This window comes from Eutrigla gurnardus, assembly GCF_963514095.1.
Source record: "Eutrigla gurnardus genome assembly, chromosome: 11".
Taxonomy (NCBI): Eukaryota; Metazoa; Chordata; class Actinopteri; order Perciformes; family Triglidae; genus Eutrigla; species Eutrigla gurnardus.
In genome coordinates, this window is record NC_139925.1 from 3,537,254 (window position 1) to 3,562,888 (window position 25,635).

Consider the following 25,635-nt stretch of genomic DNA (forward strand, 5'->3'; position numbering starts at 1 on the left):
CTGCCCTGCCTCCTGTCTCTGCCTCGGGGCTGCACTTCTGTCGACTGGGACGTCTGCCGGACAGCTGTTTTGGAATTGCTCTCCGGCTCCTATTCCCTTCTGAAGCAAGTCTCCTCCTACGCCTCCCCTCACTCCCCCCCTTCTTCTTCTTCCTCTCTCTCTCTCTGTTCTCTCTCTCTCTCTCTGTCCTGTCTCCCCCTCTAGCAGCACCTGTGCATGTCTGTCCTCTCTCGTCAGCTTTTTTTCATTATTTTTAAGCAGCTCTTTGAGGATCCTCCTTGCTTCCTGTGCCTCGGCGAGGCTGCGGCGATGAGTGATCACAAGGAGAAAAGGCGATGGCCTCGTGGGACATGCGGCTGTCTCTCCTCTCTAAAACAGCCCTTCATGATATGCACACTGCTCCCTGTCTCTCTTTCTCCCTCCCGTCTGCCTCACCCTGTCTGACTCTGCCTGAATCTGATGTGAGCCGGCAGACGATCCTTATCTCTCACACATGCACAGACTCCACATATTCATATCCAGTTGTTTTATTTATTTCTTTATTGTGCACGTGGTTTTATTTTTCAAAGCTGCAGCAGGCTGAGGAGACACTGTGGGGACGGACTAATTGCTGCAGAATACTGCAGCGCTGCAGCACATGGCAGGGGGGGGGGGCATTAACAGATAAGGCTAATGGACAGCACATGAGTGGTGCTGCAGCAAAAAATAGACTTCCTCAGTGGAGAATCTGTGTTCCTCTGTAATGATTTTAAGTGCCAGGACCGAGACAGCGTGTCTCGGCGTGTAAAGGTTGTCACCCGATGCCCTCGAGTCAAGGGCAAACCTCGCCTGTGCATCCCAATTTCTTGCATATATATATAAATATATATATATATAAATCCCATCACCTTGGTAACCGGTGCAGATCAGAGGTGATGCCACAGTTCACCTCCCCTACAAAGAGGCTGGGGAGACAGAGGAGAGGTGTGTGTGTTTCTGCTTGTACAGTGTATTACAAAAGGGCAAAGAAGATAAGGATGGGGGAGGGAGGGTGTTTGTTTCTCAATCAATGTGTGTCTGTGGTTTGAAAGAAAATGTGGCGACTGCATGTCCTCACAAGCCGTAGTCGTACCGCTGTAACAATAATCCACACGAAGCAGCACATCCTTCTGCAAACACCACAAAGTCGCACCTCGCCGTCCTGAAGAATCCGGCTCGGCGGATCATCTCCGTACTCTCCTGACGGGTTACGTGTCATGTGACGGACACGCCGCTGTATATACATGGCTGTTGTTTGTGGGCGGCTTACAGTTGTCTGAGATGCCCTCTATTTAACTGAGCCAGGCGTTATTTAGCACCAGTTAAACAGCAGTTGTTGAATGGAGCCCTGTTAGCGCGGCGTTGTGGAAGTCGCCTCGGGGTGATGTCATCGCGGCGTCCATGTGGCCGGCACATGATCCGATCCGTTAGCAGAACACACAAGGCTGTCTTCTCATTGACGAAGCCCATCAAACCCTGGAAACTCCAGAGTGTAACCCCCCCCAACGTCCCATGATTAAATGCTCCGCAGAAGGGAAATCACTCAGTGATGACTTCCTAATAAGGCAATGAAGGGCACATGGTAAAATGTTAGCATAAGATTGATAAATTAAAGAATATATACTACAAAAAATGTTTACTAGTATAATTCCTATTTTTATTTAATCATTTCTTTTTTTCTAACTCTTTTCTGTTTTAATACCTGTGTTGTTGATTTCTCTTCGTTTCTTCTAAAGCACTCTGAGCTGCATGTTATGCCTTTTATATCCATCCATCCATCCATTTTCTACCGCTTATCCTGTATTCAGGGTCACGGGGGGGCTGGAGCCAATCCCAGCTGTCATTGGGCGAAGGATGCCTTTTATATATTATATCTTATATTATTAGCCTAGACTAGACCTACTAGTTTTGGATCGCATCAGACCTACGTGGTCTTCCATCTGAAGGATGCCGCCGCTGGACAGGAGCCTTCATAGTCAATACCAGGCCTCTAAAACTGAAGCAGCTAAATGGAATGCAGCCATCATTCATTCGATAAATCACCCCTTATGTTTCTTTTACTGACATGGCCAAAATGTCCTCCATTAAAAAGGCTTATTGAAGAACAAATTCAGAAATATGAGCCATAATATAAGAAGAACATCCACGTTTCATCACGTTTTTTTTAAAGCTGCAAGCTCCAACGGACATAAGCTTTAAGAATTCCTCCTTAATAGAAAGTGTTGCACCCCCATCAGATGTTAGCTCGTCGACCTTTTCGTCTTCTGATGAGCGACCTTTTTCCCCTCAACTATTCTCAGATATTCCTTCGCCCAACTCGAGACGGCTGAATAAACGAACATCGTGCGTTTGCCAGGAATTCGCTTGTCACTTTGTTTTTGTTTTCCCGTCACACGTTGTGTTTTTGGAGGAATTAAGACCAATTTTTTATTCCAGTCCAGTCTCCCATTTGTCTTTGGCTTCGGCCCGTGTCGTGGAGCCGTTTAAACAAGGAGAGCTTTCTAACGTGAGGCCGCTGCTCAGTCTGAGGCGTCCTGTCTAAACTGTTCCACTGAGGTTATTTCTCTCCATCTGACACACCACGCACTGATCCCAGGTCAGGTAAACAAGCCTGTCCTTGTCTGCTAAAGTAAATCAAGTAGGAAAAACAGCATTTAAAGAAGCATGCTCGCCTCTTAAAGAGAGGAACTACCCTGATTAGATTCTTCTTCCCTTTCCTTTAGTGCGTCATGTAGTTTTTCTGTGCATGTGAAAGGTCTCCGGTGTCAAAGTCTTCTTTTTAAATCTTACCTTTTCTTCCGTAAAATGGTGATGTCACCAAGTAACTCATTAGAATAATATCTTCAATAAAAATGTATTTGATCACTATTCCTTAACAGAACAACTCTTTGTATCTGGTTATGGTGAGACGAGGTGGGACATTTCTGACAAACACACCAACTGACCAATCAGAGCCGACTGGGCTTTTTGGGAGGGAGGGGCCCGGAGGTCAAACGGGGAGAAGCTGAGAAGAGCTCCTGCAGCAAAGTCGGAGGGGAAAAATAAAGTGTCTTTTGAGCATTAAAGCATGTAAATGTTCTAGTAGAATACTAGAATACTTCAACACATTCTCCATTTCCCTCTAAGACTTCTCCCATTTTAGCCGATTTCATTTTAATCTCATTTCTCACGCTTCACTCAGGTGACACATCAGCCACCCCCACCCTTCCTCCTCCTCCAGCTGCTGCGACGCATTTGTGTTCCCACCCATCACAGAGCAAGCTACATCATTATCACTCGCTGTCTGAGGGAGCCTAACATAAAACATCACAGATTTCTCTTCAGTGGCGGTTATCCGAAGCTGTGCGATGAACGTTTGCCCAGTCTTTATGTACTGGAATCCATCAATCATACGGGAGGACTATTGTTTTTTTAAAGTAATAGGACGGGACATATAATATAGTAGTGTATCTGATTCCAACTTTAAAACAATACAGATAGAAAAACAACATTCCTCACTATGACTCCGGAGGGAGTTTTGATGGCGTTTGTCAAAAAAAAAGAAGCTTTTAACAACATCGTCACGAAGGAAATATTCAGCGTTAAACAGTCGGAGCCACATGTTGATGGCCTGCTCTAGAGCTGCCCCACTTACAGTCTTATCAAGGCTTTCTCTCTGGGGGGGGTTCACTAATTCACGGTTAGGTTTCATCCTGACAGTAAACATTTCCCAACGTTCGGAGCCCCACAGGGAGGGAGCGGTCCCGAAGGGCCGAGGCTCTGAGTGCAGGAGATGTGGAGCGAACCAACAGGAGGGAGGAGGGGATTGAGGGTAGTCTAAACACCGTTCTTGCTCTGTGGCTGTATCCCAAAAATGTTTTTTTTTCTGTGTGTGTGTGTGTGTGTGCGTGGGCGATGCATCACACTGACTAACAGACCACACACACCAGAGGTAGCACCTTCTGGCTTCTGTGCCGGTTTTAGCAACGGAACAAACTGAGCGTGAGGTGAAAGGTGGAGTTCAAGAGCGAGGACGGCAAGAGGGGTACGATTTCAAAGGCTGGTATGCATCCGGCGGCATCTTCCTGTTCTGTAAAAGTGAAGCCAAAGTTAAAGTGCCTTAAACTTGTATTCTCTCTGCTTGCCATCAAGGGGGCGACTCCTCCTGTTACAAAAAGAAGTCTGATTACATGGACATTTATGAGAAAATGACCCTGCTTCTCTCTTGAGCGGTACGCTTTAGGGGGCGGGGCTTACCTGCTTATTGCTAGTTAGCCACCACGATGAATTTAGTTAACACTTAGCTGTAAAGTTAACCTTGGATTATGTGAGATAACTTCACACCAGAATCCACATGGATCCAGATCCAGTAAGGGTGCCGCTCTGTGTTTTATCACGCGTCGCTCCTCCACGGTCCAAATATGGTCACTTCCTTCCACGGGTTGCAAAAATGTCAATATGGCGAGGCTTCAAAACTGTATTAGGTAAGGTTAGCACAAACTAATGGGTAACGTCACGATGAATATGTCCTCTTCTCAAACAGTCTATGGTTTGCATTAGCAATTAAATTTACAGTTCAGTTACTAAGCGACTATTAAACCTTTAAAAATCAAGAGACTTCAACAATGAAAAGAAATAACTGTGTTTTTACGTGTAAATGAACAAATGTAGATGACATGATATTAGTTTCCAGATGTGATTTACTGTTTTGGTTTCAGTTCCTTTGAAATCAAAGAGAAACAGTTCTCTCTTAAAGCTGCACTCATCAACATTGTTGTTGTTTTGCTGTTCAAAGTTTTGAAGTGTTTTCTGCTCATTGTTTTGGTTTTGCGGAGCTACAACTTTAATGTTTTGTTGTGTCTCACGGCAGCTGCTTTCCAACAAACAAGCTCCGATAAACCACTGTTCATCATCTGACCTTCCATACTGGAAGTTACGACAGCTCGTTAACAAAGATCTTTAGAGCCTCGCGAATTGGCGGAGACCAAAACAGAGCACAAAGGAGAGTGAACGTTGGACTGATTTTTGTCAGCTGGACAGAAACATGACTCCAAATAGACGCACTGTTTGCGATTGGTAACTGTTTGCTGAGAAATTTGTCACAACGTCTGTAAAAGGTCAGCGTTGTGTTCACAGCTTGTTTCTCCCCCCCGGCCAAAGAAAATCAATACCGCCTTAAACAGTGAAACTGGGAGGAATCATCATGAACTTGGCACGGAGACTGACAGCCTCAAAATACCGAAATACAAATTACTATTACCACTTGTTCTCATTACCAACCGTGCCGCTCTCCTACATAAACCACTGATTGCACGTAAAAATAAAACCAGGGCGAACTTTGACGGAAAATGAGTAAACTTAACGTAACACTTCATCACAAAACAACTCCTGGAATGCTTGAAACGTCTCAGATGGATGATAGCGTCTATCCGTGGGGGGGATTTTTTTCCCTTAAACTCCCTCTTTTAGCGGACCACGTCCACGCTAGCGTGACGACGTCTGGCTCGCGTCCCAGGAAGGGGAAGCGATGATGCATCGTTCGGGAGGAGGGTGAGTCTTCCCGACTGGTAGGCACCGGCCACCCTCTTCGCAATCAGCTCGTGGTCGTCCGTTTCCACCAGCCTACATCCTGCTGCGTCCACAAACCAACAAGTGATATTATGTGAGAATTGGCAGGCTGCCCCTCGGCTATATCATGATGGGGGGGCAACATGGAGGCCTTTATGTGCATCATTGGCTGTGGAGGGCGGCGGTCATGGATGTCTCAGGTTGTGCTGGTTGGAGATCTTTAGATAGCCGTGAGGGACACGCTGTACTGTACATACGACGTCCCGAAGCAGATTGATTTATCCCACCGCTCCGAGTCTGTTCCTCATTAGAAATGCTTTTCAGGGCCTCGGAGAACACGCACCGCCATGTTGGAATTTGGAGAATGTACACAGCGGCGGGGTTATATAATGGTTGTTCATGTGAGGCGATAATACGAGCGAACCGATGTTTGCATGCAGATATCGAGCAAACAAACCGGGACGGCAGAGTTTTTCTGCTCACGTGGGATGGAAGTGGGAAACATATTTAGCATTCCTTCTCGAGATACCGGGTGAATAGCTGCTCAGTTCTATTTACGCAAACCTGGAGTGGATTACATGGTCGTTGCATGACAACTTGGGAAGGAGAGGCAACCTCTGTACTGACACCCACCTTCCAATCTGATCGAATGATTACTTCCTGTTTTCCCTCCACGCCTGCTCGGGCGTCCTCTGGGGAATCCATGCGTCGCTCTAGTTTGGTTTATGGGAGTCTTATCTGTTTGGTCAGTAAATAACATTCCAAGAGAAACAGTTTGTTGCTGACGCTTTCAAATGTTGTATCCTTTCAAAAATATTTTTTTTAAAACAGCAGAATAGAAGATCACTGATTTGTCTGCCTTTGATTGAATTTAACCAGGTTGATAATATAAATCATGGTTACGTTTGATCTCTGGGAGTGTTTTTGCAGCACTGTATATTATTAGAGTGGCTACTTCTTCTCACCAGACCCCCCTTTTTTTGATAGAAAGTATGTGTGGTTTTATTTCCAGCAACAGCAATGTGCTTGGCAACATCTGGAGAGATTATCTCCAAAGGCTCAGTTCATTAGAAGCGCGTTGGAGGTTTCCAGCTGCCGACTTAGAAACAACTTTGATTAAAGTTGATTGCATTCATACTTTCTTATAAAATTGCTTAATTGTGTAATTTGAAATAAGAAACACATTCTTGAGGATTTCTCGGGAGGGGGATTATTGCTCGTTTTAGTGGCACGCATCCCACACTATAAAAGCGTGTGATTGGTTCCAAAACAGCAGAGGCACGGGAAGATTTGAGCCAGGACTTTTTAAAGATACCCAGACGCCATCTGCTCAAACATTTTAAATTTGACAATTCCATTCTTCTAAATGTAACTCAGCGTGAACTCCTGTCTTCCCCCTAATGAACCCAATTAATCTGCTTTTATTTTCTTCTCTGGAATAAATTGGATAAAACCTTGTGACAATTACCAATCTACATCATACAATCACGCTTCCTGAAACAAACTAACTCAAGTTCCACCAGCTTCTAACAATATATTTGACTTAAACATTTTTGGAAAACGGTACAGTATAAACTGTTGGCCCTTCTGCATGTTTCTGCATTCTGTTTAAAGGAGTAGGATTATGACTTTTGCTGAGAGGGAAACAACGTCCATTTTTCAAAATTCATAGACGTTATTCCCATCATCTGACGGCATTTCATGCATTTTCAATTTATATTCATTTTATTTTTTTTATACCACTTAAGTGTCTGGAAGGTTTCTCCAAAATCCCAAAATATAAAATTTTGTGGGGCTAGCGCCGGTTCTTGCTCCCAAAATTCAATGCGTAATTACCATTACAGGTCCTGTGAAACATTGATTCTGAAAATTCCTTCATATTAAAACGGCACATTGGGCATTTTTTACAGCCTTTTCTATGACAGCGCATTAGGGCCACTGTACAACAAAAAAAAGAGTTGCAAATTTGCAAGTTTATAAAGTGGAAAATGTGCTACTTTATTATGATGCTAACAACCAGCATTTATACTAGCTAACTTCCCATGAATGTACGCATGTATTTTTCAAATTAATACATCACAACGTGTGACAAAGCCTCGTTTAGGTCCTTAGTGTGACGGTTGTTGATGGTTATTGTTGGTTTTATTTATATGAGGCAAAATTTTCTTCTTATGTGTTTATTGATTGGGGCGGATGGGCTAAGATGCTAGCGGTAATTTTCACTTGTTGTCATAGCAACGGCAAACATCCGGTGTTTTGGGGTTTTTATACACCATCATGCTTTTCTTAGAATGTTGTGTTTTTAATTCAGTATATTTGGTTGTTGGTCTGTCCCTTTAAATAGAAGAATATGATGCGATGAGCATATTTCCCCAAAATGTTTTTTTCTCCCAGGACAAAGTTACGTAAAGCAACTATCTGCCGTGCATGTTAAGAAGAGCTGACACTGTAGTTTAAAAAGCTGACACCGGCATCGCGGCGAGGACCTGTGCAGACCTGTCAACAGTTTGGTGAGAACGGCTCCAGGTATTTCACCTTGACATCTCCTCGGTAACCGGTCTACTCGTCCAGTCGGGCTCAACGAAGTCCGCTGATCCGAGACATTCCCCCCCCTCCCTCTACGTAACACCTACACACACCACATGCAGCATCGCACCCTACTTTGCTCGACTCCAACGTAGAAATTAGCCCAGAGAGGATTGTGCGGAGGCCTGTAATAACGGCCCCCGTTCCTCAGAAACTGGAGTATGTGTCAGAGGCGAGAGGGAGCTGCTGCGGGGGCTAGACGAATACCACGGATACCTCGGGCTTTATTGTATTCAGAGGCGGCGAGCGTGCACAGAAGAGCTGAGACACCGAGCGTGTGCGGTGAAACTGACCGTGTCAGAAGCACGGAGACGGCAACAAAAGAGCCGATCATGTGAAAGGAAGGCCGTTTGACGGGTTTTGGGACGCAAACCGTGTCAAAGAGCATGCCGATTGCTGAAAAAATGCATCTCGCAAAAAAGCTCTTTCCAGCTAGCAGATAACTTGTTTCGGACGATCATCTAAAGTTGCCTGTAAGCATTCTATATTCTGGATTAAAGGTTTGTATGATTAAAGTCCTGGGAGGTTCTGAGCCTTCAGATCCAAAAGAGAAGTCTACCTTAATAAGGTCAAGTCTGCTAGCAATGAAATAAAACTCCTGGTGTTGTCATTAAACAGCATGGTTCTGTATTTGCACATTATTGGTACGAAGAAGGTATAATTTAATCTGTTAAATATTGATTAATTAATGCACTGTTTTTCAGTTCAAAATTATCTAATATCAAACTTCCATACATCGCCTCCACTTCGTCCAACTTTGGTTTTTAACTAAATACCTGCAAAGCTAACAACGTTCTCATCAGCCTCAGCTGGTAACGTAGTGTTTGATGCTAATTTTATCATGCTAACATGCGGAACAAACATGGCAACACATTTTGCCCGCTAATTATCTTCATGTTAGCATTGTATTTAGCCGTGCCCCAATGCGTCAACGAAGACGCGGTGACGACTGGATTTTAATCAACATGGCGTCTACGAGCGAATCAGCAGCTGGAGATGCCGAAGAATACTCATCCTGAAATATATCATGAAACATATCATCCATCTTAATATTAGATAAAAAGAATAAAATATGATCTCTGGCTCCATTTTAATCATAAGTTATTGTAGACCAAGCCACCTCATTGGGGAGACCAATGACACCTTCGTTCTACTACTGCATGCACGTTAGCATTCTTACATTACAGTTAGCTAACGCTGTGCCTGAGTACAACTTCACAGAGCTGCTGGCTTGGCTTTGGTTTTAAAACTCATATTAATCTGTCTAAAAGTTTAATATAATAATAATATAATGTAAGTAATCAACTGGACAGGTTTCACGGTCGAATATATTAGTTAAAACGTTTTTCACTCATAATTTCACTTCTAAAAGAATAGCAGGTAAATGAAATGGCTTGGCCTATTAATAATACAAAAACAAGATGTGATGAGCATATTCTAAAATGCTTTCCCCCCAGATCAAAGTAAAGCTACTGCTGTCTGCCATGACACAACTTTCTTGTGCATGTTAGCATTCTTACGTTAGCATTTAGCTAACGCAGTGCCTACGTAGAGCTTCACAGAGCTTAAAAAACTCTTATTAATGCGTCTTCTACATTTTGACACCCAGTCATTTACCTTCTGCTTGGCGAGAAACTTCTCCTGCACGAATAAGCTTTTCTGGTCGTCTTCCAAGCCGTGAGCAGTTCACAGGCTAAAACAACGCATAAATCACCGGTAACCTTAATGGTAGCACACGGGCGCTCGCTGCAAGAACAAAAACTCCTTTAAACAATCCGTTAAGCTGAGAGCTTAAGTAAATGTTCCTGAAATATGACAGATACTGAATTGAAAGGACATACAGTTTTAGCTTATCTTTGTAATAAATATCTCTACCAAGACAAACATTTCGATGATGTATTCTGTGACGTTTTCATAAAAAAACAAAAAAAGTGTGTTGTTTTGTCCTTTAATAAACCCACTACGTCTCTCAACTCTTCCCGATCGACACTGACGCCGACTCATTATCCAATCCAGTTTACGACAAAATAATGGATGATTATTATTAAGACTAAGCATCCATTCATCCAGGTCCGACAGAAACACTTATTCTTACGTGATAACATCTGCCGCTATTACTGCCGTCATTCATCTTCTACGCCGTTATTAGCGCCCATTTTTCAGCCGACTCTTATTCTCCTGCAGCACAATGTGATGCGACCCCATCAGTCAGCGCCGGGGGGGTCACGGAGGGAGCGAACTGTAAAACGAAGATCAACCGTGTTTTTATCTTTGTGGCATAACGAGCAGACGTATATTTACATTCCGTCAACAATTTACTGCCCAGAAGCGTAGAGCTGCGACCTCGCAGCGCCACCAGCAAACGCGTCTGGACGTCCTGATTCCCCCCACGGGGCAGATCAAACGCTGATCTACACCTCTCCCATGTGGTATATATTTGACATGGGGGGGCGGTCCCCTCCACTGTCCCAGACTCGAGGCTAAATCATGTGGCCTAAGCCCCCCTCCCCATCTGGACCTGCTTACCTCTCATTCTGTGGAGCCGAGGCGAGACGTCAATCAGAGCCTTTCCCCTGATACAGACAGAAGAGCTGCAAAGATGAGACCAGGTGCATTATGGGAAGCTGAAATGTCTTGATAATGTGGGTCAATATACTGTAAAGAGTTTTGGCCTCTGCAGCGTGTTGTGCATGTAGAGAAATACTGCCTGCTGTGACTCCAGGCCACTAAAGTACAGTAAGGAGAGTGTGGGAGACAAAAAGGGGGGGATTTGAGTATTTTGAGTGTTTTGAGTATTTGGTATTTGAGTCCAGACCGGCCAGAGGCATAATCGAACTAAACGGCTGCTAGGGGACCTCTGGTTGACATCAATTTATAATGTGACATTAGAGTGTGTCAAGCACAGGTGACTCCACGGTGGTGGGAGGGGGGGCCAAATCCAATTCTGCTTAGGGCCCCCAAAAGGCTTAGGCTGGCCCTGATTTGAGTATTTGAGTGGAGCGATGTAGAAGCTGTGTTCGGCGGACGCATTCATCCGGGCAAAAATCATGGTGCCTTTTGTTTTGACAAATAAGACGCATTTTTTAAGTCAAAGGTTAACTTCCCCCCTGAAACAATACGCCCCCCCCCCCCCCCTTCCAAAAGTCCGTCATTACCATTGTTTTGAATTTTATATTTCCCAGCGGTGCAGTTCGCCGACACATTCCCATACTAACAATAGGAATGTTTCACTTTCAGGTTAAAGGAGGTGGTGGAGCTTTCATTAGTCAGTTGATTAAGACCCGATCACGTCCACATGAGTGTGTGTGAGTGTTTGTGTGTGTACGTGTGTGTGTGTGTGTGTGTGTGTGTGTGTGTGTGTGTGTGTGAGGGTGTGTGTGTGTGTGTGAGGGTGTGTGTGTAACGCCCCAGGAATGTCGGTGTGTTATCATTAAAAAGTGCATTTTGATGACTGATGCTGTGATTAACAGCTCCGCTGGGTGTGTTTATCCCTTTTTACCGTATACTGCTGCGGTTTAACTCAGTGCATATGTTCTTTCTATGACTCCTCACAGAGGAAACAAAGGGACAAAGGGAGGAGGAGAAAAACACGAAAACATAAAGATGTGAGATGTTCGTCACTGTATCATTCTGACATGAAAACATTTTCAGTTTTAATATTTCATTGTTGTTTTACTGTTTTTTACAGCTTATCTTTTAGGCATTGAATTATCTAGAACAAGAATGTTGCTCCGACTGAGATGTTAATTGGATTTTCAGTTCCATTCATAAAAAAAATAAATAATGCATATTAACATGATTTATGTTAAGGAGTAAACGTTATGTCAGTATCGTTTTTAGTTGGAAAAGTAGTAGAACTTTTCGTTTCAGGGTTCTAGGAAATGAGAGTTGTTTCTTACAGTGTTGCATAGTTCACAACAGACAGTATGTGGAATAAATAAGTCAAATACATGAACAAAAATCTATTTGTGTCATAGTAAATTATAAATAGTAATAATGGAAAAAGAGGCGTAGAATCATATATTTTTGTGAAGTATGATTGGATGGAAATTACGGACAAAGTGAGTCAATTTTCCTCTCAAACTCAATTTCCCTCCTTCGTCTTCCTGTACGCTTCCACTGCATTTCCAAAATATTTCATAGGTTTAAAACAGGCAGCTGAGCGGAGGGAGAAAGAGGAGAGAAAATGAAAACGAGTGAGGGAAGAGGACAGGAATAGTTGAGGGTGTGTAGGCCGGGCTGCGACCACTGGCATGCACGAGGAAGCAGCCTCCATTCCACGAGCCAGCGGATGGTTGAGAGGCGGCGCTGCACACGGCCTCGGCAGCCACATGAACCCCCCCGCCCTCGGCTATTCTGGGCCTCCCTGCCACTGTGGTGCCTTTCACTCAAGTAAACCACACGAATTAAAGGCCGGGAGAAAAAAAAACACACAAAAAACCCTGAGACGCTTCAGGCGAGGAGGAGGAGGAGGAGATGCATTGTTTGCTGTTTGTCTTGTTTTTTTTATTTTTTATTATCTCCTGCCATCGTTCGGTTACCGAGCTGATTTATGGCTCTGTGTGGCGTCGCCAAAGCAAAGACATCCCAGCCCGCAGTTTAGCAACGAGCATCAACATCGCTCATGTTTAAAAAGGGTGAATTTGGGGGTAAATTATAGCTCGGGTCTCATTTTCTGCAGCTTTTTCAGCTACGATAACATTACGGTCAGCGGAGTGTTGAGATGTGTGAGAAGTCCAACGGTGTAATCCAGATTATCTGACCCACTTCACTGCTGGATGCAAACACAGTGTCTTCAAAATGTAGCTTTTGTAAATGTTTTGTATGGCAAAGAAAGGTGCCTTTAATTAATATGTATTATTATTATTATTATTTTTATTATATTATAACACTATGCTGGTTCTTTACCTCATAATTTAAGGGGAAACACTGTGGATAGGTTAAAAAGTATAGTTACCATGAAACTTCCCCAGTACTTACATTAAGGCATTTTTTTTGTTACAAGTTTCATGAAAAATTTAAATATGCAAACTTTTTGCAAGTTTAGGAGAAATATGCAAAAATAGACAACGTGTAGTGAAATAATCTCTCCACTACTCTGAAAGAAGACTTGTTATGGAGTAAGTAAGTAAGTAAGTAAGTAAGTAAGTAAGTAAGTAAGTAAGTAAGTAAGTAAGTATTAGTATAAGAATTATAAGTATAAGTATAAGTAATTATAAGCAAGCAAATTATGGTCTTAATTTGTGTGAATCCCCTTAAAGTTGAGCTTTTAACCATTTTAGATCACATCCCGATCATATTGTTCACCTATTCAACAATACATGCCGGAAAAAAATGACAGATAAAATATAATAAAATATGACTCCTGCGTATCACAAATACATTTCAAACGAGTCTATGGAAGTCCACGTAGGGGCAGAATCAAGGTGGTTGATGGGAAAACGCACACAAAAACACAGCGACTTTCACCCAGGAGACCGCTGTTCGTGTCCCGTGTGAACCAAGTCGTTATAGTTGTATGAATAGTCCAAACTAAAAATGCCCTTTTACATTCTTACGTTCTAAATCTCTCTTTTTCCTTGTGACCTTTTGACCGAGTCGTGTGACGAAGACATCTGGTGCGATGAAGAACGTGAACCGATTCCAGTGGAAGGAAAATCAACCGGAGAAGCCAAGTAAATAAATAGATCAGACATGGATTTTGTCTGTCAAAGCGATTTATTTTGTGTAGTTCAGCTTGGCCGCTCCTCGTTAGCGTCCTCGTCATAAAGCACCACGATTAAAGCTTTAACGTATACTGCTGTCATGTGATAATGTCTGAGACGTGGAAGTTATGACATCGTCATTTCTTAAAGCCCTCTAGTGACTTTTACTACCTCAGCGTTTTAAGAGAATACCCCCCCCCCCCCCCCCCCCCCCCCCCTGTTTTGCCTCGCTGCTCTCAGACAACACAAGTCTGAGCTGGACGCCGTCCGTCGTGTCACAGATGATAAACCACCTCCCGCTGAACCGCCGGCACCCCGGTGACACAATGATGATGATGATGATGATGATGATGATGCTCTCTAATCAGCTAATTCTGCAATAACTCAACCGACGGCGACACATTTCCACATCAGGATGGAAAAACAGATAATTAGCGAGCGGCTGATGACGGACGGCGTTAAAACGATGAACTCTGTGACATCAACAGCAAAAAAAAAATCCCTCTTTTTGCTGTTTCTCCCTTTTACTTGTGAATTCACTCGCCCTCCGAGGAACCCATCAAACATTGATCAAAAGAAGATGAAGAAAGAGGCAGTAAACTCTTTGATGCTGATGGATGCTCAACAACAAGCGTCTCCCGGGGGCCGACGCTCTCGCTGGGTTTTCTCTCATACGTCTTGTTTTATTCACTTCCATCAGAAAGGTGCACATCTACGTCAGGTACCCCCCCACCTTCTAGACCACTTTGTTCAAACTCACAAGTGGAGATGCATGCAGATGGTTGAGACATTTCATACAATCTCACCAAAATTCAAATATTTATTACTTAACTTTTAACTTATTATAATTCTTTGACTTGACTGCTGACTTGCTTAACCAAAGCCATGACTTGACTTGAAAAATGACTCAAGATTTACTTGAGACTTGAAGGTTGAGACTCACTCCCACCCGACAGCAGCTGATTCTCATTCCTAACTCGTCAAATATACCGACGCTGGGTTCAGTGGCCCTAAGAATCCAACTGTGATGCTTTGGTTTTGAACCTGCATGGCGGTGGCGGCGGCAATGGGGCGGATGCACTTGGATTCAAGCAGACTTGCTGTTGCTCTGGTGTTGGATGAGGAGGACGAGATGAGATACAACATGCTCAAAAAATACCATTTATCAGTGAACTCATCGTTGATCAATGCCGCCACAATTGCCCACCGGAGTTATTATGCATTTTGCAGCAGCAGGATGCGTGGACAGACGTGGAGCTGCACACTCACTCACTCACACACCTCACCAATCACATGATCCTACTTTACGATGACACCGTTTTATTTAAAATGCTGAATCTCTAAATAAGTTTCCACCTTCTGATTCCACTTGTTTCAAAAGAGATGAAGAGATGATTTTTTTCGTGTGTATCACATGATCGTGGAGTCTAATTACCATGTTGTGATCCACCTGAGGAGACCAGACGCGATGTAACTGCCCCTGAAAGACATGACTCAGGGCTTCTTTCCCTTTCCCTAATGTGTCTGGAGCCGTCGACATTAAGCCCAGAGAGCAGATTATCTTGATCTCGGGTTTATTCCACCCTGGACCACAAAGACCTGTTGTGTCTCGGCCCGATGCAGACTAGTGATGAAAAAAGCAAAAACAGACAAACATGTCAGTTCATAATGTATTCTGTATCCTGTTGGAGGTCTTACCTGTCTCTTAACCCACATGTCCTCTCATCCCAGGAGGAGCTCAATACTCATTCTTTAGGCGCCACCTGCTGGCCATTATCTGCTTGCAACAAAAAACAAAAATACACCTCACATCAGACCCATCCAAAATCATGCAGCATTTTAAAGATCAGCATTTCTTCAGTTAGCATCACCTTAAAAGAAAATGTCATGATGCCGTTTATTGTTCAAACTAAATATAGTTCTTAGAATAAGAGATAATAATAATCGTATGTGTTTACTCTGCAGAGAGAGAGAAGGACAGGGAGTGATGATCAAAGTTCAGGGTCCGGAATGTGTTGCTATTATTGTTTTTTAATGTTTCGTTTAGCGGCACCACTCCATCACTTTCACCCTGACTTTATGGAAAACAAAACATTTGATCGTGAGCGACAGGCATCTCTCAGAGGGATCGGTTGTGTAAGCGATGTGTATCTGTGCCCTCGGAGGAATGTTGCGATGGCACGATTGTGTGTTTTCCCCTGAATTAGTGCCGGAAAGACGGACAGGAAGGAAGAAATCATTGGACCACAAAGTCAAAAGTCACACAGAGGTCTCCGATGCAATCAGCCTGACTTTCCCAGCACTCGGCGGCGGTTGTCGTGGAATAACTGTTTGTCTTTGCCGTTATCACTCTTAGGTTACATGAAACTTACATCATTTTGTTGTTTACCAGAATGTCCATCAATAACGCTTTAAAACAAATGTTCAATGCAGCATTCCTTATCGTTTGCTCAAATCGTGGAATTGGTTGTTTTCTCCTCTTTTTATTTTCTTAAAAGTCACATTTTAAAGCAAAAACTGGACAAACATGCAAAAATGATAACGTTCATGCTGTTTTATTTTAGAAATAATGATTTTACAAAATGATTGTATGAGATTTATAGCAACACATATTAATAATTAATATAAACTTGAAATAAAAGGTGGATTTTACACTTCTTCATATGTACTGTGTTTAAGAGGATTTAACGTATAGACACAAGTTATTGTTTTTTACCAGTATATCATATACTACTTATAAATAGTAATAATAGATGTGCAAATGTTGGAAGCAGCAATGCAGCATTCCTTATACTTTGCTCAAATTGTGTTGTTTTTCCACATTTTACATTTCACAACGTAAAAAGGCACAAATGATCAAATCAATGCTACTTTATTTGAGAAATTATCATTTTTATATTAAGAAAATTACTTAAAAGTAAATTTACAGCAAGAAAAACGTATATGGTCATCAGGACAAAAAACTAAATGTGTTCTTTTATTCATGCAAAAATGTCATTTGCAATGAATAAAATAAACCGGTATACACTGGTGCAAGCAAACTGTATGATGACAGCGGCTGGAATGCTGCACGCCGACAGGTTTTTCAGTTAGTTAAAAGCTCCACGGTCGAGAGTCAAATCCTGAAACACGAGCTCAGATCGGATCCAGAGCAGCAAATCAGTTTCGGGGGTTTTTAGCAGCCGTTCACAGACAAACAGATCCTGGACTTTCAGTGAAACCAGTTCCTAGAAGAGGAAGAGGCCAGAAGGAAACCAGTATTTCCTGAATTTGATTTAAATACATTTAAACTTTCTGGTTTTCTGGTCTATACCCTCAGGGGGGGCGGGGACTGAGCATCTGTCTCCACGGAAACATCTATACACAAAACCCCGTTCTCAAGTATTAATCATTTCAGTTTTGGTCGGAATGTTAAGAATGAGATACACATCGCATAATTATAATAATACATATGTTTTATATAACACTTTTCCAGGTGCTCAAAGATGCTTTACAAAAGAATCAATCAATCAAAATAAAAAAGAACAGAACAAAGCAAGAAAAAAACAACAGAAAAAACAAACTTCTGAGTTTTGGGGGCTGTTTTGAAGGATTGAAGACTGTTGGCTGGGAAGGGCATTCTGTCACCGCTGGTCCAGAGGTTGGTCCTGGTGGGTTGGAGGTCAGGATCAGTGGACCTGAGGTGACGGTGGAGGAGGTCAGACAGGTAGGGAGGGGCCAGGTTGAGGGCTTTGGAGGTGATCTGTATTTTGAACTCAATCAGGTATTTGATGGGGAGCCAGTGGAGGTCGTGGAGGTGGTGGAGGACAGGGGTGATGTGGTCACAGCGGTGGGTGAAGGTGAGCATACGGGCAGCAGAGTTCTTGTGATATTTATCTAGGGGGCCCCATTCAGACATCATAACCCATTTTGTATGATTAAGGGGTTTGTTTTATCAGAAATGTTGCGTTTGATGTTTATGTCATATGTTTCATATGTAAAAAAATAAAAAGATCACACACATGATTGGGGGCCCCAAGCAGCTGCACAGTATGCTTATGCCTCGGCCGCCCTGCACATCAGTGAAAGCGAGTGCCTACGGGCTAGACTCCGCCCCCAACTCCCCGTGAACGCCATTGAGCCTTCCTGTTACACAACGCTCGCCGCATCTTCACGGCCCAACGACTCTTTAAGCTATCTGGTTAAACGCGTCAAGCAGCTGTCTCAAGACCTCGCACTCTGTGGTCTGTCAGTGGAGGCCCGATAGCGACGCCTTATTTCACCTCCACCTCTCTCCACCACGTATTGTTTGGCGAAGGGCTCATTTCTGTGCACAAAAGGTGAAACCCTTTGGATATCTCCCCTCTGTGGTATGAGAGCTCGGGTGCAGATGTGTTGGTGGGAGTGGATGAAAGAAAACGACAGTGTTGACTATCTGCTTATCTTCTGGCTTTGACCCGATGGAGAGGCCACGGCTGAGATACCTTATCGACCGTCTCTCAGGGGGGCTGCTGGGCCAGCTTTTTGTTGGTTTTTTTGCACCGCCACGCCTCCAGGTTTTTTTCAGGTGGGCTTTTTGTTCAGGCAGAATGCAGGCTGTGGGCTGAGGAACAATGCTGCGTTCAGAGAGCAGGGAAGAAACGGCACGTAGCCATTAAGCGAGGGAACTCCCCCCGTTACCTCTGCTGGTACACGACGCTCTCCACGGCCCTGAAAGAAAATAGCTATTTAGAGAGTTCACGTAGCTCATGCCAAGGCAAATAAACACGGTCCTCCCATTTTTGTAACTTAATGAACTGTTAAGGTCATCAAGGTCATTGTTGTTGTTTTTAGGGTTAGATGGAAAGTTCTCCAAACTATTAATCATCAACTGAAGATAAAATAAGAGAAAGAAAAGCATCTGACAAAAACTATCCGTGTCCACTGACTAACGGTCCCCACTCGCCGTGTGCTGAGTCACCTTTTAAACTCCTGGTGCTCATTCTGCAGGGACACACTGGTGGTGAAGGAGTCAATCACAGAGGTGGGCCTTTGCTTTTAACTTCTTATCACAGAATCATGATTTCATTTAAAGGCTAAAGAGTATGACAGATTGTGATTTGCATTGATATTCATTATAAATGAGAAACATATGATCTGAAATTAAACTTAAATGCTGATAATTTCAGTTTAGAGCCAGTGATTGTTTTTCCTGTGATCTGATGGAATGTGATTAAGAAAAATGAGATGCTGTAGTTCTATCACAGTAATAGGACAGGATTTCTTTCTAGATAAGAAGTGGATGTAGTAGAGTTGAAGCTAAATTCAGCATTTTGGCAATCCCCATATTGGAATTTTTGCAACCAGTGAATGGAAGTGATCTATATATTATATAGATATTTGCTGTTTTCTTGCCAGACTAACTGAATCGCATCATATAATAATTAATAGTAATAATTATATATTTTCTATCTATCTACCTATCTATACATATATATGTGTATATATATGTATATACTTTAAAATGAATGGAATAAAAGTGAAAAGTTGTCAGAAAAATAAATACTCAAATAAAGTACAAGACACCTGAAAATTCTACATAAGTACAGTACAAATACTTCGTTACTTCCAACCTCTGTGACGCACCTGCGAGGCGACGCGAATTTAAAACATCACAACAGGATCAATTCAGGTCAAATGCTGTGATTTCTATTTTTGGTCGGGATTTATTTGCCATAACCTTTAAAGACGTAAATAAGAGGTAAATTAAAGTTTTGACTTCCGTTACGCCCGGAACGTTTTCGCTGTGGCGCTACCGGAGCCCCGACGCCGGAGTGTTTTGCCGGTTACACCGGTGAGCTGCCTAGCCGAACAGACGTGCCTCCGTTCCTCCCTGTGCAGTAAGAGCTTTAATAGAGTCCCCTTTATTGTGTTATTTAGAAACAACGTGTTCATGTGAAGTGTCGTTGTGATTCCGTGTTGTTTAAATCCAACATTAATCGCGTTTTAACCGTTTAACCTTCACGAGTAACTTTTGTTTTGGAGTGTTAGCGACTTTTAGCTAGCAGCGAACACTTTCTAGCTAATCAGCGCGATTACGTGTAATAGTGACATTATGACGTCATGAATAATCAGACATTGAGTAACGAATGTGTTCAGGCTTCACACAGCTGCTGTTACTGTCTGACTGTTTGGGCCAACTGTGTGATTAGTGTGTTGATCCAAATATCAGAGCTAACGTTAGCTAGCTTGTTTCAAGACACGATCAAAGTAAATGTCTTCTCTGTCGTTCGTGTTTTTACATTAGCTTTACTTTGCTATGACGTTTGCCTGAAAGCAGCTGTAGATGTGTTTCTAAACCGGGCGGTCAGTTTCCGGGGGACGATCACTTTTTTGGCACCACACCGAGGTCAAATGTGGAGCTAAACTACGTGGTGGCTCAAACACAACACATGGGAGAAGTTAGCCTTTAGTGTGTGTTAAAATAAACCCCAGGAGACTAACTTCTCCCATGTGTCCGTAAACACAACATTAAGGGTCAAGGTCATTCATATATATTTCTGTTGATGTTCAGATGAGAGGAGGCACATTTCAAGGACACACAGGCAGAGGCTGATGTGCTAACACAGATGAGACACTGTGGATGTATTTTTGGGAGAAACCACACGTCACTGTGTCGTCACGCTTCACGTTGAGTTACCAGACCAGTTTGGAAACAGTGAAGTCTCTGACTGTGAGCTTCCCACCAGCGTACGCTGCTCCTGTCGGCTATTCACATGTTCATTTGCCTCGTTGTGTTAAAAAAAGGAAGCAGGAAAATGTTCTTTCCCAGCTGATTTATACATATAAAAAATGTTCTTGAATAAAACCCACAAAAAATGAATGTGTACTTCAAGTAGAAGTACAGACACTTGTTTTCAAAAAGAGTCGTAAATGTACAAGTACTGATTGAACTTCTATTCTCAAGTAAAAGTGAAAAAGTACAGGGTCTGACATGTACTCAAAGTATAAAGTTAAAAGTGTTCCTATGAAACTAAAGTAACACGCCTGTTTTCAAAATGTGAGGAGGAGAACGTTTAGGGAGTACAGAGTAAGTAAAGTACAGATACCTGAAAATAGTACTTTAGTACAGTAACAAAGTATACTCCGTTACTTCCCACCTCTGGGACTCTCCAATAGTAATATTAATCTTGGTATCAGCTCATTGTGCGTTACAGTTTGTAATTGTGTCAATGTTTAAATATTAATATATTACGTAGTATCATCTCATCGCTTTTTACCATGAAGATCAGATGGTAGAAAACAAAGTTCTTTAGTCCAAGCTGTTCTGACTTTCTGCTTCCATTATATTTGGGTTTTGTGCTGTTGGTCAGAAAAACTACCAATTTGAAGGCATCATCTCGGGCTCTGGAAATGTGTAATTGTGGCATTCTTCATTATTTCACGACATTTTATGGACTACTTAATTCTTTAATCAATTGTCAAAGCAATCTATAAACTAACTGATTATATAAGCCACATTTTCCATATTTCCATGATGAAACTTGTCATTTCTGTCCGTTCTCTGCAGGCCTTCAGGATGGCCCAGGAAAGCAAGGTGCTGGTTCTGGGAGCGTTGGCTGGAGTGGCTGGCATCAGTCTGGCTCTGGTGTGTTACAAGGGTTTTAGGTCAAGGCGGAGAAACTCCTTCCCGGGGTTCTACCTCAACCACACTGATGACCAGCGGACCGGCTTCACGTTGGTGGATGGCCCGGGTCTGCCCAGAGGCCAGGTCGAGGTGCTGCAGCGCCTCGAGGCCCTGATCCAGTGTGTGTCCGAGCTGAAGGACGAGATGAAGTCGCTGAAGAACGCTCTGCCGACGCTGCAGGACCAAGTGAGGGTGGAGCTGAGGGGCCGCGACGAGGCCCGGCGAGCTAGTCCTCTCCACAGGACCACGCCAACGCGAAGGAAAAGAGCTGCGGGAGCCGTCGCCGGGGCCCGAGCTGGGGACCGGAGCTCAGAGGAAGCCGAGAGCGAGGGAGGGTGAGTACTATTATTATTAGACATTTCTCAAAAATGTGTCCTCGCCACCCCCTCACATAAGAGTCTCACTTTTGCTGCAACAGATTCTGTCAGTGATGTGTTTTCCTAAATGTCCTTTTAGGACAAGATTTTTTTTTTTTAATTTATTTAAATTTAGAGGCCACACTTCTCTCTTTTCAACAACAACTTCACTGCTTTCTCTGTGATAAAACAGCAAACTGACAGTTAGAAATGAGCCCGCCAACTGCCTTCAAGTTGACAGGATTTAGACATTTAACACAAACACATTAACACTTGTTAAAGGGAACACATGCTGTCCCGGACTAACCCGCAAACCAAATATTAATTTCACGTGGCAGACTTGGACCTTTGATCACAACCAGTACTTTGGATCGTTGCTCTCATGATAATCATTAATTTGCCAGAACACTGTGCTTAGTCTGCACAAGACACACTGTTATAAGTGAATGTTTAATTTTCCCCCGATTCTGTTGTAAGTAGGGTTGCACGGTATACCGGTACTAATTTGGTACCGGGGTACTGAGGCATTTAAAACGGTACTATATTGCATTTGGACGGGACCGGTACTTGCAGCGCCGCCGGCAGCGCCCGCAACAGCGCGGCGAACTCGCCGCGTGACGTCACCGCGTTGTAACTACAGCTGAGAGGACGAGGAGCGAGCCGCAGCTTGGAGAGATAAAAAGAAAAAGCAAGCAAGCCGGAGGAAACCGCTAGCAAGTTAGCTAGCAGCGTGGACTGGAGCAACAAACGGAGCAGGAGGAAAGCTTGGAGAGCGCGAGAGAGAGAGAAAGAGAGAGAGCGCGCGAGAGAGAGAAAGAGAGAGAGCGCGCGAGAGAGAGAGAGAGAAAGAGAGCGCGAGCGAGCGAAGCACGGAGAGGAGAACGGCTGCTGCAACCGCGCCGCAACTTGCGGACAAACCAGCGCCGCGAAGTCCGATATGGCCGTACTTTAGCTAAAAACAAATGCGCAAGGCGAGGCAGTTAACGCCGATGCACCACTGTGTAAACGGTGTTTAAAACATGCTAGCTAACGGCGGAAACACCTCCGACTTAGCCAAACACTTAAAGGACAAGCACCCAGACCTGCACACTGAACTCAGGGAACGACAGGTCATTTACTCAGGAAAAAAAGCCACATTCAGTGCTAAAAGCAAGCGCCACCCCCCTTCACTCTTAACAAAAGTAGCTCTGGAAGAAAAAAATAGAGCTGGTTTATTTATATTATTATATTTTAACATTTTTAAAATTGTGCATTAGAAAAGCTTGTCTTTGTGGTATTTTATTTTGTTTGCTGATTAATATGTTATTGTTCTAAGATTTTCTATTAAAATAAAGTCAGTAATGACATTTTTTGGATTCACTTTTTATGTGAGAAAGTATCGAAAAGTACCGAAACACATGTTGGTACCGGTACCGGTACCAAAATGTTGGTATCGTGACAACACTAGTTGTAAGTTAATTCTCTAATAAAACAATCTAATTCAAGGCAGAGTTTTATTCACATCAATAATTTATGAAATCATCTATCAGGACCTCTAGTATTTGGAAAAAGTGTGCCAAAGTCAAAATGACTATTAAAATGTTTTAATAGTGACACATTTTTCATATCTTCTGTTGCTTTAAACAGTTATTTTAACATTTATATACTCGGAGCATCTTTGACACAAAACAGCTTCATTTTCAGGTTTGTTAATGTAATCAGGCCGCCACATAAAAAACGGCTTGAGTCATAGTTATTTCTAGCTCGGTCTTAAGCAGTGACCTCATTTAGATGTATGTTGTCATGGATACAGATTAGAGTGCCTTGCACTATTTTCTCCCTTCTAGTCACTAGAAGTACCAATAATTAAAACCAAAGAGAATGAAATCGAATTGTCGTGTTTTTTATTAATAATAAACAGTGATTTGACTTTAACCAAGTCTCGTCACACATTACGTGACATTTGTAGGTCAAACAAACTCGATTAGAACAATGACACAATGGGGCTGATCCATTCAATTCTATACTGGAAATGTAATTCCTGTTTAAATTTTGACCTATTTTGTTGCTGCATTAAAAATATATACAGTTAATTCGTAATTCCTTTTAATTTTTAAGATTTTTTTAACACGTTGCTGGGGTACAATTTATTATTTTAATATTAAAAAAACAACATTATTATTATTGTTTATTTTTACCATAGTTACATTTAGTTTTACAAAGTTAGTGTAGTGTTAAAGTCAAGCCTGATGTCTTGCGCATAAAAGAATGATGCCGGTCACTTCCGCACAGCGAGGCGTACAGCTTATTAATCAGACGCTGGTATATCGGCCCACTCCGGAGCCCAGGTGTCGGTATCAGGACCGAGAAAGGCGGATCGGTGCATCCCTGGAAGCAACGGTGCGTGTCATAATTCAGAATCTCATCATTACATAGTTTGTCCAGCAGACTCCACTGTTGACAATACTTAGCTGCTGCTCATGAGCCGGCGGTGTAACAGATGAACAGCTGGTGGTGAAAAAGTTTTTATTTAGAAAAGTTGCCTCCGGTTTGTTTCTTTATTTCTTCAAAATATCATCAGACAGGCTCTCGTCAGATCTCTAATGTAAATAATCCGCGTAGAAACAGAAGAACGATAAGCAACAGATGAATATCTCATCTAAGGTGGAAAAGTGTAAATTGATTTATTTGATTAAAACCATCTCATCCGTTCTCATAAAATGGAATACATGAATCAATAAATGTCGTGGCCTAGTTCACCAGTTTAACTCTGCATCAGTCAGAGCGGTATATCATAGCCGTGGCGGTATGTACGTTCGCCCCAGGTGCTGCACACTAATCAAGCACCACATGCCCAGTCAGCCACCTCCATCCACAGCCAAACGCCTTGAACCCGTTCCAATCCGCCGATAACATAAACAACAGATGTTTCTTTTTTTTCAAACGGACTGTCATTTAAAACAAAATGGTATGATCTCGTAAAAACAAATAAATAGCAGTTAGATGATGATGATTTAATGTCTGTATCGTAAAGATGTACGTTCTTTTATTGGACGTGACGAAGAGAGTGCAGATGGTTTTTACGTTTGTGCACGGCTCCTCCTCATCCTTGTTACTGTCCCGGGGTGATTCATCAGTTGCCTCGGAGCACATTTTTACAACTACACCAACGGAAAGTATGCCAACTGAACGCCCACAGCACCCGGGATAATTAATTCATTAACGTTTGTTTTTCCGTCTGCGTCCTCTAAGAATCGCATGCCAGGCGAAGGTTGGGCCGAGTGCCTCTACGCTGTTTTTTTTTCTTTGTTTATCTTTCTACCAAGAAAAAAGGGGCTTAAATAGAGATACTTTTCCAAATGCAGATGCAACCAGTTGACAAGTGGCAACTAACATGCATGGTTTTGAAACGGATTACTTTTTTTATTTACTTGGAAAACTGTGTGACGTGCTTTGCTTGATGTTGGGATGTTGAACATGTATTAACTCTGAAAGTCATGAGCGTATTCTCGTCCTGCTCAATGTGTTAAGTGTCCTGAGATGACTTCTGTTGTGTTATGACACTTAAATACAATTGAAATGACGTAGAAGCGGCGTGAAAAACGACTAATCTCGCCCCTAAAAGTGTTGCAGGTCATGTTTGAACTAAGATGGGTAATAACACCCTATCATACGAGCCTTCTTTCATTATGGATAAACATTTCAGGGCAAACCACCCCTCCTTTATGTTTCCGTCGACCTCCTCACTGGCGAGGGGGAGCAGGAGGAAGCGTTAGACTGCCCTCTAGCAGATGTGGCT

At 42.8% G+C, this 25,635-nt stretch overlaps 1 protein-coding gene across 4 annotated transcripts in view; it reads left to right on the forward strand.

Moving 5' to 3' along the window:
- Window positions 1-18,748: 18,748 nt before the first annotated feature.
- rmdn2 (regulator of microtubule dynamics 2) overlaps window positions 18,749-25,635 on the forward strand; it is a 29,506-nt gene continuing 22,619 nt past the window's right edge. For 3 of the 4 annotated variants that reach the window (XM_084020582.1, XM_084020584.1, XM_084020585.1), the window contains exons 1-2: window positions 19,653-19,714; window positions 21,385-21,836. In XM_084020582.1, coding sequence (XP_083876708.1) covers window positions 21,394-21,836 — 443 coding nt within the window. In that variant the 5' untranslated portion in view covers window positions 19,653-19,714; window positions 21,385-21,393. Of the gene's footprint in view, window positions 18,859-19,652; window positions 19,715-21,384; window positions 21,837-25,635 lie in introns of those variants that run through there. The other variant, XM_084020583.1, reaches the window with a different exon arrangement.